Source organism: Ixodes scapularis, unplaced genomic scaffold (assembly GCF_016920785.2).
Source record: "Ixodes scapularis isolate PalLabHiFi unplaced genomic scaffold, ASM1692078v2 PGA_scaffold4__175_contigs__length_147842914, whole genome shotgun sequence".
NCBI lineage: Eukaryota > Metazoa > Arthropoda > Arachnida > Ixodida > Ixodidae > Ixodes > Ixodes scapularis.
Genome location: NW_024609879.1, coordinates 11,397,772 through 11,416,049, shown reverse-complemented (window position 1 = coordinate 11,416,049; position 18,278 = coordinate 11,397,772). Strand labels below are relative to the sequence as shown.

Below are 18,278 nucleotides of genomic sequence, written 5' to 3'. Positions count from 1 at the left end.
TGAATTCTAACAACTGCTAGGGAATATTCTCATGACAGAAAACGTATTAATCAGTGTAATGAGCTCACTTACGGCTTTATTTCAGAAGTTAATTAATGAATTTGAGATAATTAATGCGCTAAGAGTCACTTTACACTCATGACCGGACATCTGCCGTGGTCGATAACATTATTCTGCAGGATTAGTACATTTCAACTTCCAGCGCCCTTTTTCTCTTAGAAAAAAAAAAGGACAAGAAAAACAACTAAAGAGAAGCTGAAGCGGTCATAAATATGCGGGAAACAAAACAACACAGTTTAGTGTGTTGTTTTGGCCTGCAGCCATCACAAGTATGACATTCGTTTGCTCATTTTATGTGCGGCTTAGCCGAAGAAACGCCCACAGAACAGGTGAACCTTCCATAAGGTTATTAACAAAATCAAGTACAGCAAAGGACCCAGTACCGCTCCTTGTAGTTCACCAAAGAACACATCAGATTTCTCAGAATCAATCCCTTCAACACTTACGAACGCCAGCGATAACTTAAGAAAGCCTCGATCCATTGAACGACCTGACTAATCCATCTTTTGGTATGCAATTTAGTTTAAAGTTCCGTATAATAACCGTTTTCAAATGCCTTCTCGAATTCTAGACATGTAATGTCGGTTTGTCGCCTTCGATTCATTTAAAAATAATGTGTGGTTTCAACTAGCTGTGTCACGGCGGAGATATTTTGACGGACGCAGTGATGGTACTCGCTAAGGATTTTATTCGATAATAAAACCAGTCAGATATTTTTAGAAATATGTGGTATCGACTTCCACACTACGTAGACGTTAATGCAATGGGTCTATAATTAAATAAAAGCTTAGCATCTTAACTATTTTTACTGTAGTTATCTTGTTGAGCCTTTGGTCATACGGAACTGTGCTAGACAAAAGCGATTGTCATAAAAACCAGATCTGGGAACCCATTCAACATCTCTCTTTAAAATAAATTGTGAATTTTGTCGGCACCTAAGAATTTCGATATTTGCAAGTCGAGATGTACAGCCACAATACCTTAACCTGACAATTGCAGGTCGTCAGACGCATGAATATTACCTGGTAATTCAACATCTTTTGAGTGTCCACCAGCAATTGTAAAACACGTTCTAAAACCTCGCTGCGGTCACCGGGAATAGCATGTGTGTGATCTATGATATTCAGTTTTGTAATTACCTTTGTGTCCAACTCTCTTGCTGGAGTTAAGTACCTCCACAACGTTTGGGGCGATTTATATTGAGATATTTTTTAATGCAACTTGTTAGAAATTGTATTTTGAGTCATTTAAAAGCAATCTTAGCTCGGTGTTTAAAACCGAAATATTCAGGAACGCCGTACTGGGCGTTTGATGATACCTTGACCAGCATCAGCCCACAGTCCACTATAGTGAATAAATATTCTCGGTAGCTAAGGGTTGTGGATCCTTTCTTTATTTTGTTTTGCGCACAAGTTCGCCCCATTAAACGTTTCAATCTTCAGCCTCATCATTTGTCATTCGTGGCATTTTCGTGGAGGTGCTGGCTATTGCGTTTTATACCCGTAAAGCATGGCGGCGCGATTACGTCGGCGTCACCGTAATCGCGCCGCTAAATTTTGCTGGAAATTGAATGGGTGTTAAGGTCATGTCACGTCAATTTTCCCGCTAAATCTAGCGGAGAAACGGAATTTTTCGATAGGTGGCGGGACGCGGTTATGTGAATTCATTTCCCCCGCTAAATTTCCCACGGAAACTGAATTAGTCTTGAGGCCACTTGGCGTCAATTTTCCTGCTAAATTTAGCGGGGAAACTGTGGGAGGAAGGGAGGGTATGAAGTAGGAGGATGAGAGGGTAGGGTAGAGGCGCAGGAGAGGGTACACGGGAGGAGGGAGGGGAGGGAACGAAGGAGGTGGGGAGGGTACGGAGGAGGAGGAGGGGAGGGTACAGAAGTGGAGGAGGGGAAGATACGGAGGAGGAGGTACGAAGGAGGAAGTGAACACGGAAGAGGAGGAGGGTGCAGAACCAGTACGTGAGGAGAGGGGTCTATATTTGTAAATGTATAAATACTTCTTCCTCAAATTGTTTAGCACGGTATATTGCAAAATCGAAATACCTCAAGAGCGACGCTCTAATTTCGCCTTACAGAGATTCCTAAACCTGTTTCATTTTTCGTGTGATAACTACGCTTACTGCATACACGTGGGTAACTTTAGCTCTAATTCTGGAGGCAAAAAGAGTCAAACTTTTTATATGGACGAATCAAATATTTGTTTCGGGGGAATGTTTCACCTCGAAGAAAGGCAAATCCGGTGGGTGCCGATATTTTTTTTTATTCTCAAGTTATGGAGCGGAGAAGCGACAGCGGCGGAAGGAACGTTTTTTCCAACTATCGATGGTCACATGTTGAATTCACTCTCGTCCCTTGGTGTTTGCTTTTATGTTATTTTCAATTTAATCAATTACTGCGGGGACACTATGAGGTGGTCGTAATGTAATTAAATATTTTAAGACGGCTTACGTGTTTTTATAGAGAAGTCGTCAAACTCAGGTCGATTTTTAATGAATTTGAGGGGTTACTATCTGGAACTTCCTTAAGTTATATTTATAATTTTAATGTCCACGGAAAGCTCTTAGGTGCTCTTTATAAAGATATTAGAATGATTTAGTTGTATACATTATCTCTTGCACTATCATCACATGAAAATCTTAAAACGAGTGGAAGTATTAAATTATATTTAAAAAAATATTTATCTTTCATGTTTTTGCAGTGTTTTTGTAGCGAAGATCGTTTTCCTCGTGAACAGAGCAAGGAAGAGAGTTAATAGGCGCGCTGTTCGACACGCCAGCAAAGCATGATCGCGTTGAATTTGCTCGTGTACGTCGGCTGGTGCTCGCGTTGGTGCACATCGGAACTGAAGGAAAACATCGAGCGCCGATTGTGTGTGACCTCTCACGCATGTACGTATGAACTTAATAGATGTTTCAAATTAGAGCGGAACAAACGTATGGCTGTGGGAGGATATCGTGAATTGCGGAAAATACGTAACTCGGTTTCAGACTTTGCATATGTTGACGGCGTAGCTCAGTTTGAGATGTTTAGCCGGCCGACGGCTCCGCGTCCTACTCGTCAGCTTGCTTTCTGTTGTAATTCAGTCTTGCTGCAAAGCTATTTATAGCTAGGGTTCCGTGAAATTTTTGTGTGCGTGGCCAGAAACTCTACGCTTGCACAGCTGCACGTGCCGCACGCGCACGCCTTCCCGGTATAAAGATTCGAAGTAATAAACCAAAATAATGCCTTGACGAACGCGCGTGCAAGATGCTATTTGTTTTAGGCTTTTGCTTTAGAACAGTTACTGCTGCAGACGTCGGCACGTGCGACGCATGGAACACGAATCCCTGCATTCTCCTTAATGCTCGTGTAATTGAACAATATATATATTCAGTACATTAGTTATCAATAGGCACCATTTTTGAAATCCGTAGACTTTCAGCAACGTTACTAGAACACTGAGGAAACTCACTATTGAAACCTGGGCCGCTAGTGTCCACCGAGACCAAGGTAAATACGATAAAAACGCCACCTTTAATCTTTTATTTTTTTGTTACTGTGGTCACCTTCAGCTTACTGAAAGCATGTTTCTGCTTAAAAACGAACAGAACGAACACTTTTTTTTTTTATCCAAGTTTAGTACAAAATAACAGGCGCGTGTTGTTTCATCAAATATTTAGTTTACGAGCTTTTACGGCACAATTAATATTGATTTTATAGAACCATGTCTCATTGGTGATTTCAGGTAGCGCGTGCCGACCTCGGCGAGTCCTAATTTTGGAAGCAATTCGCGGCGCGTCCGCTTGGGAGGTGGGGGTTGGCATCCCTGAAACCCCTTCCACCGTATCCGTTTCGGCGCCGAAATGGCCGATTAAAGCCAAATTAGAGTAGTCATAGCGTACGCTATCGAATGTGATGCTCCGGAACCAATAGAAGCAGCCGTGAAGTTCCTCGAGTGGCCACTGCGGGAAATATGGCGGCGTTGCGATCGCCATTAGCTCGGTTCTCGAGTACGGATCGGTGCCACGTTTTCAAAGCAGGCTCTATGGCAGTTTCCCAACTGAGTGGTTCTAGTAGCGTTGACTCTCAGGTATATAATTAACGTTTCTCAAATATTTTCGGCTGTGCGATCCGCGTCGGCCATGTCTACGCTCGCACCACCCTCTCTTTGTTGTCATTCCAAGCGCTGGAGCGGCTAGTTTCCTTTCCTTCCACTTTGCCGGAGTGGCGGTCCCGTCGCGTGTGCCTACTTTCCGCAGGGTGTCCGTCCCGTCGCATGTGTACCGTTTTTTTAATAAATAAAACCTTGAGACAAGTAATCAAAAGGGGACATACACACCACCGTCTCTTTTTTGAGACGATGGTGTGTATGTATGTCTCTTTAGTTTCTTTGTCTTAAGGTTTTATTTATAATTGCGATCGCACACCAACTCGCCTGCGTTTTGACTCTTAATTCAGTGTCTAATTCCCTCCCGCTCCTCGAGGCGGGACCCGTGCGAAACAGCTTCACTGGTCATCCACCTTCATAGAGTAGAATGGCTCATGATCTTTTCTCTTGTTCTTTTTTTATGTGTATTTTATCATTGTACAAGTGTCGTGCTGTCTGGGCAGCGCAAGCGTCTCATGCTCGCGCCCAATGAACTTTTGTAGGTAACAATTAAATCTATCTCCATCAGCCGAACGTCCCAGATCCGTTTTCTCTTCACCCGCGCGTAGGGGGAAAGCGTTCCGGAATAGAAGCCAACGTATGACTGTCGCTGCCAAAGTCAGGCCTAGCAATACCTTTGACACGCTCTTGTCATCTGATCTGAAGTGTACAAATTCACAGAGTCCGCACACTCTGATCCTTTTCGACGGGATCGTCATTGCCGCGACGCGTTCCAAGGAACGAAACCCATCACTTTCTCAGTCCGGTGTGCGTCGGAGGATCACCGATTATTTCACGTTACTGCAGAATTCATATTGAAAGGCACTATGGCCATACTGGTGAACCGAAATCCGCGCCGAAGAACAACCGGTGTGATTTCCGCAGCCGCTCACACAGCAAAGCCCTATCACAGCAATGCCCGACGCCAAACACTTTTGTTTCGCCACCCAGCCGCCCTGAATGCCCTCTGCGTCTGCTCCTGATCGTACGGAGCAAACACAAATGTGCAATGTAACGTGAAAAAGAAAATGATTTTGCTGACACGTGACCCGTATCACTCGAACACTCGGTGTTTACCAAATCTAGTTGATGTTTGCGTTCTCCCTGTTTACGTGTGTGTGTTTTTTTTTTTTTCTGACTGGACTTGAAACAAATTACGTGATGCCCTCTCCATGTCTTCTAACCTTCTTGTATTATCCTACTACGCTTCCATCTTCTTGGACCTTGAACCAGCATGGCAGCTGGGGATCTGTTTGGGACCGAAGGTTGTCGTGGCGTGCAATTTGTCGCGAATATAAGACAAGCGGACGATTTGGGCACAGATTATGTTTTTGTTTTTTTTAATTATTTTTGTTTTTGCGAAGGCCTGATTTGAGGCGGATGCCACGGCGAGCTTGGGGGGGACGGCTGCAACGAGGGCGTTGGAAGGCGGAATAAAATTCGAACCGAGGCGTCTTAGTTGCAGTGTTTTGTTGTAAAGGTCGAACTTTGTCGCTGTGCCTGCGCGGTAAACGGAACGCCTTGTGCATTATTTGCTTTTATTTAAGTGTCACCTCAAATTCAAACTTTGTTTCTTGATAAAACAGTTGATTATTTCACTTACACCGCCTCGGTCTCGTTCCTGTCGCCTCTGAGTAAATCCACCACTATGAAGTTGACATACCTCCCAAGAGATTTACCGATATATTTTAAAAAGTCCAATGACGCAAATGCTCGAAAAGGTTGCCTTATTTTCTATCAAAATGCGAACACGCATTTTATAATATTGGGGTTTAATAGGGGTCATACGAATGAGTAATAACATTTATGAACTATGATTCTTCTTAAAAATATTTTCTTCGAAAACCCCCCAAAAATAGGTAGTTTTAAAAACATTACTTTTAGACTTGCAACTTCCTCAATTTTCGGCATTATTAAGTTAGAATATTGCAGGAGATGATGCCCGCAACCGAATGATATCAATATATTTATAAAGCTCTTTTGAGGTTTCCAGGCATATGACAATTATAAGTATAACTTAAGAAGTTCGCAGATATCAACCTGTCAATGTTCACTCAATATATACCCAGAAGGTAAGTTTAGCGGCTTTAATAGAATAATAGAACACCTAAAATATAATAATATTAAAACACTTTCAGTGTCCGCATTGTTCTGAGCAAAATAAAGTAACGCAGAGGCAACAGCCATGGGAGAAGACGTGAGGGTAACATGCCACCCCTCGACTGTCGGGAAAAAAACTCATTTCCATCGCGGCCGTTTTTTGTGCTCCATAATAGGAGAACCAAAATTTAATCGAACCAGCGGTTTCCACTTTTCTTCTAGGTAGAACTTTTAACACAACTTAAATGTTTTTTTTTACAGAGAACTTGAAATCTGACTTTCTCTTATTGCACGATTTGAGATGTAATCACGCATGTATTGATTGATAGGTCACTCCGAATACTGAAATAATTGCTTTGCTGCCTCTTACAGATGAGCCCGTTATTCCAGGGACGTGAGGATGGAGCCTCTTGCATAAAGCTGTCATGTTCAGTCCCACGCCCGGAAGTTTGCCAGGTGCTTGGAAGGCTTTCTTCGACTTCACTTTGTAACATTCTTCCGCCTGACGTCTGAAAATATTCGAACGTTTATGAGCATCAATGCTAAAAATGAGTCTACACAACCCAAATTATGCTTATGGGTGGTCTAAAGATTCATAATGATACTATTTTAATCTTATTAAAAAGTCAAAAACAATATGTGCCGCGTATATTGAGATCAGCTGCGTTTCTATTTGCCAGTATTTCCGAGCCAGGGGGACACGCAACACGTAATTTTTCTCCCAAATGTATTCGTGAAATGAAGGTTAATTTAAGCATACTCTGTGGCCACTGATGGGTGTTCGCACTATTGTTTAACATAAAAAATAGTGCGCGTGCAGGCGAGGTAGTGAAAATTGATGACAATGAAAAACCTGAGACTGTGCTACACAAAAATGAAGTGACTTTCGAGTCAAAGGAATGTACAACATAGGAGTAGGACCCTGCATGTACATAGGCGTCCATGACAACCCGTTGCCGGATGCAACCATGTGATCGCTTGATAAGGACATGTGATTGTCTACTCACGCTCGTTGCGCGTATGTAGAAGGCGGCTCCCGTCGTCCAGCCAGTGAGGCTGAACGACGAGCATCAGGCTGCAAATAGAGAAGGCTTCGACTCGGTTTGCATGCGAATATAGATACATTTTTATTTTTAATTGATTTCTTATCAGTACACTTACAAATGCTTATGTTAGTGACTTATGTTGTGATGGCAACCGTGTGTCAGTACTTTATAAATTTTTCGCAACGTTAGTGTCATCTAATGAACACAAGCCCTATAACATATTCCTCTTTAAAACGATATTCTGTGATGCTACGTATACATCTTTCGAAAAAACGCTCCTAGGCCGCCGCTATTTCGTTGATGCTGATGCGGCTGGCGCGACTCTTGCGCCCTCTATCAGCTAGAAAGTTTCTGCCACTTTCTTGGACTGTGAAGAGCCGCTCAACGCGGTTTTCTAGCTACGTTTTTGCGGTTTTCCATTCGACGTTTTCTAGTCCCTCTTAAACGTTTCCACTTAATCTTTTTTTTATGCGTGCTGCCTACCCTTTTTGTGTTATCTTCCATTGCGAGAAATAGGGCTGGTAAGTGCCTGCCATTCGAGCTTTTTTGCTCGACATTCCCGGGAAACGAAGGAGGTGAAAAACGTCGAACGGCCCTTGACGCGATTTTGCGAACATTGTTCTCCCCCCTCTAAGAAATAATCCGCGTAGAATCCCGTCATCTCTGAAAATACTTCTCCGGGTTTGGGGTGGGAAACGGGTCAGTCGCGTTCGTTCCTTTGCCTTGGTGTTGTGAAAAAAAAGAAGCTTTCCCCAAAACGTGCCCCAAAACGAAGTCATCTTGGATTCCGTCGGATCGTCAGGATGGGACTGTCATCGACTGTGACTGTGTTATTTGAGATCTTTCTCAAATAAATTATTTTCAGACAACGCTGCATCGTCTGGTACGTACGATATATTGTTCGAATTTTAACACTTGCTTAGACGTATGTCCGTGTTCTGTCCATCGGTAAACACGTTATTTGTGAGCCTGAAACAATGCATGCCTTTCGGCTATCTTCCGTCGTAAATTATTTTTGACAGCTAAGCGTATTGTCCTTTGACACGCCGCTAATCACGCGGCGCCGTCAAAACTTATCGTAAAAAAACAAAGAAAAACTAGAACTATACATTCCAGTCGAATTCGAATTCGCGTACCCAACAAAAATAGTTTATAGGATTTTTTTTATTATTTTTTTTTCAATAGTACAATGTTTCTTAATGATTTCGGGAAAATACATGCACCGTGCAACACAAAAAGCACCGGGAAAAGACGAGAATTCAGCCGCAAGCAGTGTTTAAGAGAGCGCCTACGCAGGCTGCGCCTATCAAAATCACAGTCCACTTGGTTAGGTTTAACAGGGACGCCGGTGAGAGTCTAGCCTCAAACCCAGTAACTGTGGGCTCGAAAACGGTTGGCTGCCTTTGGGGTTGAGTGTTTCTTGGAAAGGTGTATACATTGGTTGTGAAATGAACTCATTTTTTTTTTCTGTGCTAACGTAATGAAGGATATCTGGCGCGCCAAAATAGATGTTTGAAGAACAATTTCGACCAACTGGGGATTTCGTGACGCGTTGTTGGCATACCAAAGTCGCGTGTAACCGAAATCTCGGTTGCACGGCTCCTTTTTCAGCTGTAAGCCTCTATCAGATTACGGACACCTCGGCCGGGAATTAAACCAGCCACCTGGAGTACCCGAGACCGGCGCTTTGTTTCAGCGCCATCGAGGTGGCAAAGCATTTAAAATAGCTTCCTAGGGATATAGATATTTGTTCCATGCATTTATATTGACCGTCCCGATTGCTGATGTCCTGTTAAGACAATAGCCAGCCTCGTTCGCGTCTAAACGAAATGTAAACCTTCGCCTCTTTGCGTACAACGATTGTAACGTTTTACTGTCTAGCATTTATTGATGTGGTATGCCCAAAACAACTTCTTGGGGATTCCTTTGACCTCCATTCCCCGATGGCTGTGATAACGGGCGCGGGTCGGAACGCTCGACCTCCTTCGTTGTGAGCTCCGACTGTTTCGAAAAGCGAAGTGCCCCCTCTCACTCTTTTCCGGATGCGAATGACTCGTAACATGGGAGGAGGTTTCGTCTCTTCTTTTCCCGCTTTCGGGAGGGGGACTCGTCCGGCGACATCGAAAGGGGAAAGGTTTCGGTGACCTCCCCGATACTTCCTTGATCTTTTGCTTTCCGGAACGCCATGTCTTAGCTTAGCGGCGCAGGGGGGAATTTTGCATGGAGATATAGCTGAGTGTATTTAAGAGTGTCCATTGAACGCTCTTGGACTCTGCCCTTACCTGTGTCCTTTCTTCCGCAATTGAGGAGGAGATCAGACCGTGGCCCCCTAATCAGCTAACTTTAGAGCTAAGCTTATGGGGACAACAAATAACAATCACTCAGACGTCGGGTGACCAAGCCGAATGCCGAGTCAGCGTTCGGCTGGAGTTGGTGTTCTCCGGGGGGAGGGGGGCTCTTTTGTTACCCCTCCGGCCTGCATGAACAATGCACGGTGCGTATGCCCAGCACGAAAGCCGAAAGGGGTCAAGCTCGCATTCTCTGACGACTGTCTTCGGGAGAGATCTGACACTAAGAATAAACGGCACCTCGTCTATTGTTAATATTTTTGCGTTAAAACGTGAGCATGCCCACAAAGCCTGTGGGCATGTCCACGGACCTTTTGTTTGGTAAACACAGAGGTGTGGAGACAACAAACGGGTCAGAGCACCCCTTATAATTCGATCTCCTCGCCAATATTCAAGAGTGAGACAAGGAAGTCCATCATTGGCATCGACGGAGGAATTTATCGAAACGACCCGCGGTAATCGCGACCTGTTCCCACATTCGCTAGTTTTGTGGTTTCATTTTTATTATTCTGGGCGACTGCACTTAATTTTATTTTACTTTTTTAATTGTCTCTAGATATTCACCAAAACGTGAGTGGGCCTTGACTAATCAACGTATGTTGGCAATTCATCCAAGCGCATTTTATGCACCCTTGTAGAGACGAAAATATCCCTAATTTGAATTGAAATAAAAGTTTAATTTGTGCTTTAATTTTACTTTGAATTTCAATATAATTAGTATTGCAAAGGAACATGATACCGAAGCAACGTGATTCCTCGAAAGCACATTCCTACATTCGTTTCTAGGCTTCATTTTATACGAGATGCCTATTTTTTTAAACATTTCACATCATGTCAAATATGTTTGGGACACGTAAAGTCAAGAAAGTTTAATTAACTCGCTACCAATAGTTACAAATAAATCTGTATTTTTCGCGCTCTCTTGTTCTAACTGAACTGTGGCCATAAGTGGGCAGGAGATTCTTTTCACCACTTGAAGGGGCACTCAAGAGGTTTTTGGGGAAGCTACTTTTTGGTGCGATGGTGTTAAGGAAGTGTCAGTGAATGAGTATCTTCAGTTTTAGGAGGCAGAACCGCCTATTAATCACGCAGGATCAATATAGGTGCGGATTCTTTTCTGTTCCTGCGCCGACCAATGAAATTATCGTATGTTTGAAAATTTTTGGCGCCCTTTGTAAAGTTTCGCTAAAGAAACAATTTTCAGTTCGTTAAGATATGTTGTGCATGATAATTTCACAAGACGTAAAATTGTTCTAGTTTAGAACACGCGATACTGCAATTATCGTTTCACAAACAAGGGAACACGTTTTTTCCTTGCCTTCCTCCGCGGGGGGTGAATTTCCCGTTCCCTCGGGATGCGCGGAAGCCCACCGTGTCATGAACTCTCTCCCTCCGTGTTTTCGGGAAGTGCGTTCGTGGGCCCGTTCGCACACATGCGTCCATAGCGACCACAACAACTGGAACAACCGAAACGACCGTTGCAACCGACGGTTGCAAAGGTCTGCAACCGTCGATTGCTATAGCGACGGAGGGACGCACGCATGTGTCGTTCACGACGCAAGGAGTTGGAACGAGCCCAACTTTTCCCGCTGCGTTGGAAACAATTGCAGTGACAGACCAATCACAGGTCCAGGAGAACTGGTTGCGCGCGTTGCATGCCGGTGGTGCCGGTCGCCGAGCCGGCTCCTTCTATCTGCAAACATAGCGTCGGTGGTGATCGTCGACGTGAACGGCATGGCGAAAGCTCATCGTTCCGCGTAAAAACGCTATATTTGACTGTGAATTGTCGTCCTGTGTCGCTATTATAACACAGCACGTACTAGAAGGGAAAATCCACCTACTCGTGCGACGATGTCGTGGCGGCACTCTCAAGACAGCAGAAACGCACGTGCCGTCGTGTTTGTTTACTTCGACTACAGTGGTGCTTTCTAAGCATTTGTTTCCTCGCACATCGACCGGATTTCTTATTTGGTGCATTTCATGCGTGTGCCCAAGTTCAAGGTATTACTGGCGCGTACCGTATATAGGATGCGAATTTTCACGCGTTTTCATCACCGGAGAAAAGTGATTAGTGTTAGCAATCCTGAACGATCGCAACGTCTCTATGATCACGAAATCATATTTCTACGTTGCTATATCGCTGCTAAGATTACATCGTCTTTCATAATCGTAGAAAAGGCGTGTGGCGATATTTGTACTATTGGCAAAGTCGTGTATTAGAGTCGCGATCGTCCGAGACGGCGTACTGAATCGTTTTCTTTTCTTTTTTCTTTTCATCCACTGTACCCTGGAAGCCTATCACGAAAAAATAATAACACTTCAGGCTATAGAAAACTGTCTGTCTATAATCTGTTACGGCATTGAGTGGCAGTGCGTCCCCTTTTTAGAGGTGCCGCTGAAACAGCTGACGGCGGCATAGAAGCGGTCGCTGTGCTGACGACCCGCTGCGCTTGTTGCAGTGGTTGCAGGTGTGTGTACGCACGGCGCAGAGCGGTCGTTCTGGTCGCTCCGGTTGCAACGGACGCAGTCGTAGGTAACGCGCTCGTTGCACATGTGTGAACCAGCCTGCCGTCCTCTCGAGGCGAAAGTCAACGTGGCGACATCCTTTGACATCACGCACTAGAGGTTACACTGCGATGCCAAATGTTGGTTTGCTCACGACTTGCCCCAACCGGAAATCAAAGAATACCCGAAAAGGTCTGCGTTTCGTCGTCCTCGAAACCCGAACACGATTCCGAAGCGCTGCTATCGTCCACATCGCACGTAGGAGTGGCGTCATAGAAAATCATCCCCAGGTCGGCTGTCCGCCGAAGAATTTCAACCTCTAACGGCGTCAGGTCCTCGAGCGTAAAGAACTCCTTCATGATCGAAGCTCGAATAACAAAGAGGTTCGACCGGTGCGGCTACCTTGGAATCACTGTGCGACGGAACATCGTCTAACGCCTTTGGCCCGAGATCGTTTTGATATGCGAGTGGTGACCAATGAGAGTGGTTTCGTTTTCGCATGGATCCGAGGTTTGGCGGCATTCAATTGCATTTTTATTAAAGATATATTCACCGTGTGACAATATTTTTTTGGTTTTAGGGATACGTAGGGTGTCTAGATTCAGTTGTCATCATCAAAACACGAACTCAAAAAACACTTGAGTGCCCCTTTAAGCTATGTCCGCAATTAGAGCGCTGTAGAATGAGAAGTTAGCGCTTAATGTTATCTCTATCATAGCGCCGTAAAATCACTCGTGTCTTTCAAAAACGCAAATCATATAATCTGCTTCACCTTTACGTGGAAATATTATTTACCTCAGCAGTACGTTTCACCGCGGTTAAGTTATATTCATGGGTTGATAACTACAGCCTGTAAAACTAATGTTTTTTTTCTTTTGTTTTTTTTTATGATCCGTGTTTACCAGGGTTATCGGAAGAGTGGAATCCCCGTCCTGCACCAAAGGCATACACGGAAACCACAGACACTTAAGAACGCTGCACCAACACTAGGGTTACTTTCTGTACCAACTGCACATTGACTGAAACATTTTCACATTGATTGTAGCTCATTCAGTTAATTTACGCAGCCGACTAAAATTAACTGCATTTTCTATATACCAGAAACGTACTCTTTCAAATATGCTATTTAGTATCTCTAAATTCTAAATACCTACTGAGAAAATGACAACTGAAGCCGATGCTAAAGCATTAAAAAAAATTTTCCAACTCTCAGTGGCATGAAGTCACTGGTAAGCTCGAACTCGCTGTATATGAAAGAGAGTATGTTGAGAATAATTGTTCCTACTGCTGAGAAGGAGATGGAGTGAGCTTCGACAGCATTACTTACACAATAATAAGTTAATTTAATTTTAATCAGGCGAAAAACATCTCTCCAATCTACAGAGGGTAACAATTCCTGCCATTTATTTCACACGTTCAGTGTTGCTAGAACAGACTTTCAGTTTGAAGAGAAAGGTGAGATTCAAGATTAAAAGTTTAACTGCAGAAATCTGCAAAAAAAAATGTTCTGGCGTACCTTTACAGTTACTAGCAGCCAAACCTATTGGTTTGTTAAGCCAATTTTATGTCATATTAAAGTAAGAAAACAAATGGTGAACCTGAAGATATATCAGCATTTTCTATAATAATTTGAACAAACTAGAAGGCGAAGTACTGGACTTCGGTGTCCTTTGTCTTTGAATTTAACGCTACCTTCTCTTGAACGATAATTGATATAAAAGTGAAGCAAATTTTTTTTAATAACTACTTTTTCTCAGCTTCGCGCCTCCCAAACTCTCTATAGATTGTTTTCGGATAAGTTCGGCCGAACGTGCGCGGTTATAATATTGAATTTTGGAAAAAAAAAATATATATATATATGGTTGATTCAATGACGAGAAAAACAAAAACAAATTTTGTCTTGCGAAAACTTTTGATTTTATCTCGGAAAAAAAATATTAAGCGAACTCAAACCGAAGCGGTTTTTTGCGGATTTGGCAAATTTGCCATTTTGGGCAACTCCCCCAAAACAACTGCTGCGGCTACGGGTCCAGAAATATTTAATAACAAACTAAGCTTAGAAGAAATCGAGTCAAATTAATTAGCGTGGAGTATTGGCGCTGTGAGTTAGCAAAAACTACTCGCAAATACGGCACAATGCGCAATAACGCGGATGTTTTTTTTTTTTCGCATCTATACATGCTAGAGTTTTCAAACGCTGCCAGCGTGTTGCTACATATATATGTTTTTAATCGCTGCTCTACATATTGGTTTCCTGGTTAACGGTAAGAAAATAATAAACGCTGAAATAGCGCCATTTTACTAAATGCGATTATTTTACAAGTCATATAAAATATGTTTTAACTCTTCTATGATGTATAAGTACTAACAGAACCTTCAAAAGCATGTTGCCTCAGTTTTGTGACTTTGAAATTATAAAGTGAGAAATCAGAGCAAATTTAGGCTACCTCAGTACGGCGAATAGGGCGTGTGCATACCCTTAGTTTACATGTTAATTATTATTACAGGGCGTACAAATGCACCGGGGTTGTCAGAGGGAAACACAGTGACGACATACATGCAGATGCTGATTTCAAAAGGATAATTATGGTTGCGTTTGAGTACTAGATTTGAAAAAGAATGAGCATGGGCCAGAGGCATTCAAAGAGGTTATCATGTCCCATACTTCGCAGGACCTGCTTTCAATAGGCAGTGAGCAACCTGCTACTATGCAGATTCCCTGTGTACGTCACGTAAAGAAATATGGTGGCTTGCTACGACTTTGCACGCGAGACAGACCAGTGACCCAACGAGTCTCTGCCCTCGGGCAGGGGGTGTCCAGCAGCACCCGAGACCACTGGCTGCGTGGTAAAATGAACTGCTTTCTTTTTTTTTTGGAGTGTTCAAATTTGGAATAACGCTGTGTTCTACGATTTTAAGCTGTATTCCTACACCCCAACTTCTGTTCATTTAGCGCTGACTTTTGACTTTCTCTGTTATACTCCCCTCGTGTAACGAGGGATCAAAGTGATGAGTGTGTTTAAAATATCTTTATAGATCGTTTGACATAAGGTCAGAGCGAAGTCGACGCCACGAGTCTACAGGGCCACTTCAACAACGCTACGAGTGCAACGTCACGCCGTTCTTTCCCTTTTTGTGCCATGTCCTTCCCGGCTCAAGTAATCGAGTTCGGCGATTTCGGTGATTTCGCATCAACTTACCGGTTAAGTGTACGCGTCTGTGGTTTACTGTATTCTAGCGTTTGACTGCGCTCTGACCTGCGAATATATGAAGTATAGATAGAAGGCCACGTTTTGCAAAGTCTAGACAGAGACAAAAAAAAAAATTCAAGTCGCGTACACATTGTAGTAAAATTGACATCTGTGCTACTTGGTAGTCTAACATATTTAAGTATTTAGCGCACAAAGTCGAGAGAAGAACAGGACAAAGAAGGGCGCTCTTTTCTGTCCGGTTCTTCTTCTCCCAACATTGTTCGCTAAATACCTTAAAATGCGTACACATTGGTTTGAATATTTTTGATCCGCTGCCTTAATGTTTCTGATAGTTTTTGCCCTTAGATTTTATTTTAATTTTTAAGCGAAGGCAGTTTCAGGACGTAGAGAAAAATACATTCTCTAAAACGTATGCCAATAAGAGGAACGTTACTTACCCTACAAAAACCCTCATGTGTTGCAGAGAACAGTGTGAAAAAAAACCTTCATTTTTGCCGCCAAGTGAAGGTGCCATGAGATATCCCCACGCCGCCGAACATCGTTCCCATGTCACGTTTGGAACATGGTAGGATGGAATTTTCCCATCGTGAGGCATTCCGAGTCTGTGAATGACAAATGCCGCTGAGGACTGTGAAGTGTGAACAACGCAAAATTCACACTCCCACAAGCAGGTGTATCACGGGAACAATATGTTAGTAAATACATTTCTGCATTTCCATCGCACCAAAACATAGAAGTTTTATCTATTCTAAAAATATAGTTATTTCTCTATTCTGATTAAGCACCAAGACGGCTGTTGTTACGCCGTGCTGCATTGTTAAAATGTTATCTCTGTCACCTTATTCTTTTTAACCTTTCGCATATATTTATATTTAACACATCGATATCAATCACGCACAATTAAAACAAACCTGTTTCATTTGACATTTATCTCATCCCTTTTCTGCGTATTGTCATCATAGATTACACATCGCTTCTGGCCGGTTCCCTTTTCAGTGTTTGTGCGTTTGCGCGTGATTCGCTCGCATTCCCAAGCTACGAATATGCACGTACTGGGCTGAGGAGTTCGCACGCTGGGTTGAGTGCTCGTAAATATTGGAAGGGTGACAGCGTGCTGAAGCAGGCGACATGGTTAAATTTGAACGTTTCTAAACACCAAGACAGAGGGTACAAAGAGGGGACAAACACAAGACGCGTGTAGGCCGACGCGCAGTTTCCGAACAATCCCGCGCGAGGTGTGGGCACTGCGCGTGCGCAGAAACCAGACTCGCGTGAAGTGGAGCGTCTGCGCATGCGCCCTGCCAAGAGCAGTGCCACCGCATCGCCGTGACGTCAGCACCGCGCATTGGCGTATGGAGCCTTTTCATGGCAGACGCCACCAGGCGGTGCTCCAGTCTTTGACGTCCCAGAGAACTTCCGGTTTACAAAAAGAATGGTCAAAGCCCACCTTAGCACCGCTGCTCGAAATATCGATGAAACGTTAAACCGACAGTTCTCCAAAAAAACGCCCAAAAGAGAAAACGCAGAGGCGTGAGATCTGGTAAAAGTTTTTGAATATTCTTCTACAGCAACTTGCGTCCCCCGATATGTTAAATTCTACAGTCGAAGTCCCTCGTTAAATATTCTCCGACTTTGTTGTCCGGTTAGAAGTTACGCTTCCTTGCAGTGATAACGCGAGCAAGATCGACAGGCTTGCGAAAAACGGAGTAACCGGAAGTCGCTTGGAACGTAAGCGGCAGTTTATGTTTCTAAACAACTAAAATGTTCTATAGTCATGAACACTATGAGAATGGTGGCCCCAGCACTATTGACAGATGCATCAATACTCGTCTCAGAGACCACTTTCTCGAAGTAAAATGAGTATCCAGTGACACTCTTCAGCCAATGGTGGACCAGAGCCGTATTTGTTCGAACTATGAGCCGAAGCTATCGGGAAATAAAAAGACAGACTTGGGAAGATAAATAATTTAATCCGACAGGATGGCCGGTGATGATGAGACGCTTGTCTCACCTTCTCTAAGGTTATCCAAGATAGAAATAAACTTTATCTGGTAGGTGTAAGCTATTCCCTCCCTTTCCTCTTAGTTTTTCATATTTTTCCATTTATACGAATTCATGAAGGGATAAAAACATGGAGAATGGGGACGAAAACACAACTTCTTTCACTTAGCTACAGCATAAAATACACAAATAATAATAATCATCCCTAAAGATTTCAACATTCTGGAAGGGAGAAAGAAAGGCAATTGGTGAAGGAAAGTGAAATTTACTATAAATTTAAGAGTTCTAAAAAGCACAAGTATTATGACGGGGTATTAGTAATCTGGCCATTTTTGGTTTTAAGAGTTTGACTTCTGTCTCTCGTTTTCAAGTAATATTTATAAATCTTTCTTCCGTTCTGATTCCTTTTCTTTCTCTTCTGATAACTGAGCAGTTCGCTTACATTGTTCCTTTTCTCATCTGCCTTAACAGACTCTTATTTCTCACGGGTTTCCTTTTGTTTTTCTGAAGGACTTTTTTTCCTTTCCGAGGAGTTTCATGGGGCAGGGAATGCAAGGGCTTATGTCAATGATGGTGGCATCATTAAATGTCTGTTGCTTGCTTAAAGAACTAGCGCTACTGTTCGTCCTCGTTCCTACATGTTTTATTCAGTGTTTTTTCAAATCATCTTTATCAACCCGCTCTAAGTTAATTTTTATTTTGACGTTTCGTTTTGATTTTCTACCACGATGTGCCCTCAGCTGGCTCATATAGGACATTTTGTTTTGGCTATTATTTTTATGTGGCGATATTTTGATTCAATATATTATAAATGTTATATTTTTATATATATAAAAACTCGTGAAGTATTGTATGTAGAATAGTTTATTA

General features: G+C 43.0%; 1 protein-coding gene across 1 annotated transcript in view; it reads right to left on the bottom strand.

The window, feature by feature from the left end:
* LOC115330940 (venom metalloproteinase antarease-like TtrivMP_A) overlaps nt 1-18,278 on the bottom strand; it is a 107,589-nt gene that overhangs the window by 22,207 nt on the left and 67,104 nt on the right. The window contains exons 11-12 of the mRNA XM_042293382.1: nt 15,845-16,009; nt 6,667-6,805 (exon numbers count right to left, since the gene is read on the bottom strand). Of these exons, the coding sequence (XP_042149316.1) occupies nt 6,667-6,805; nt 15,845-16,009 (304 nt within the window). The remainder of the gene's footprint in view (nt 1-6,666; nt 6,806-15,844; nt 16,010-18,278) is intronic.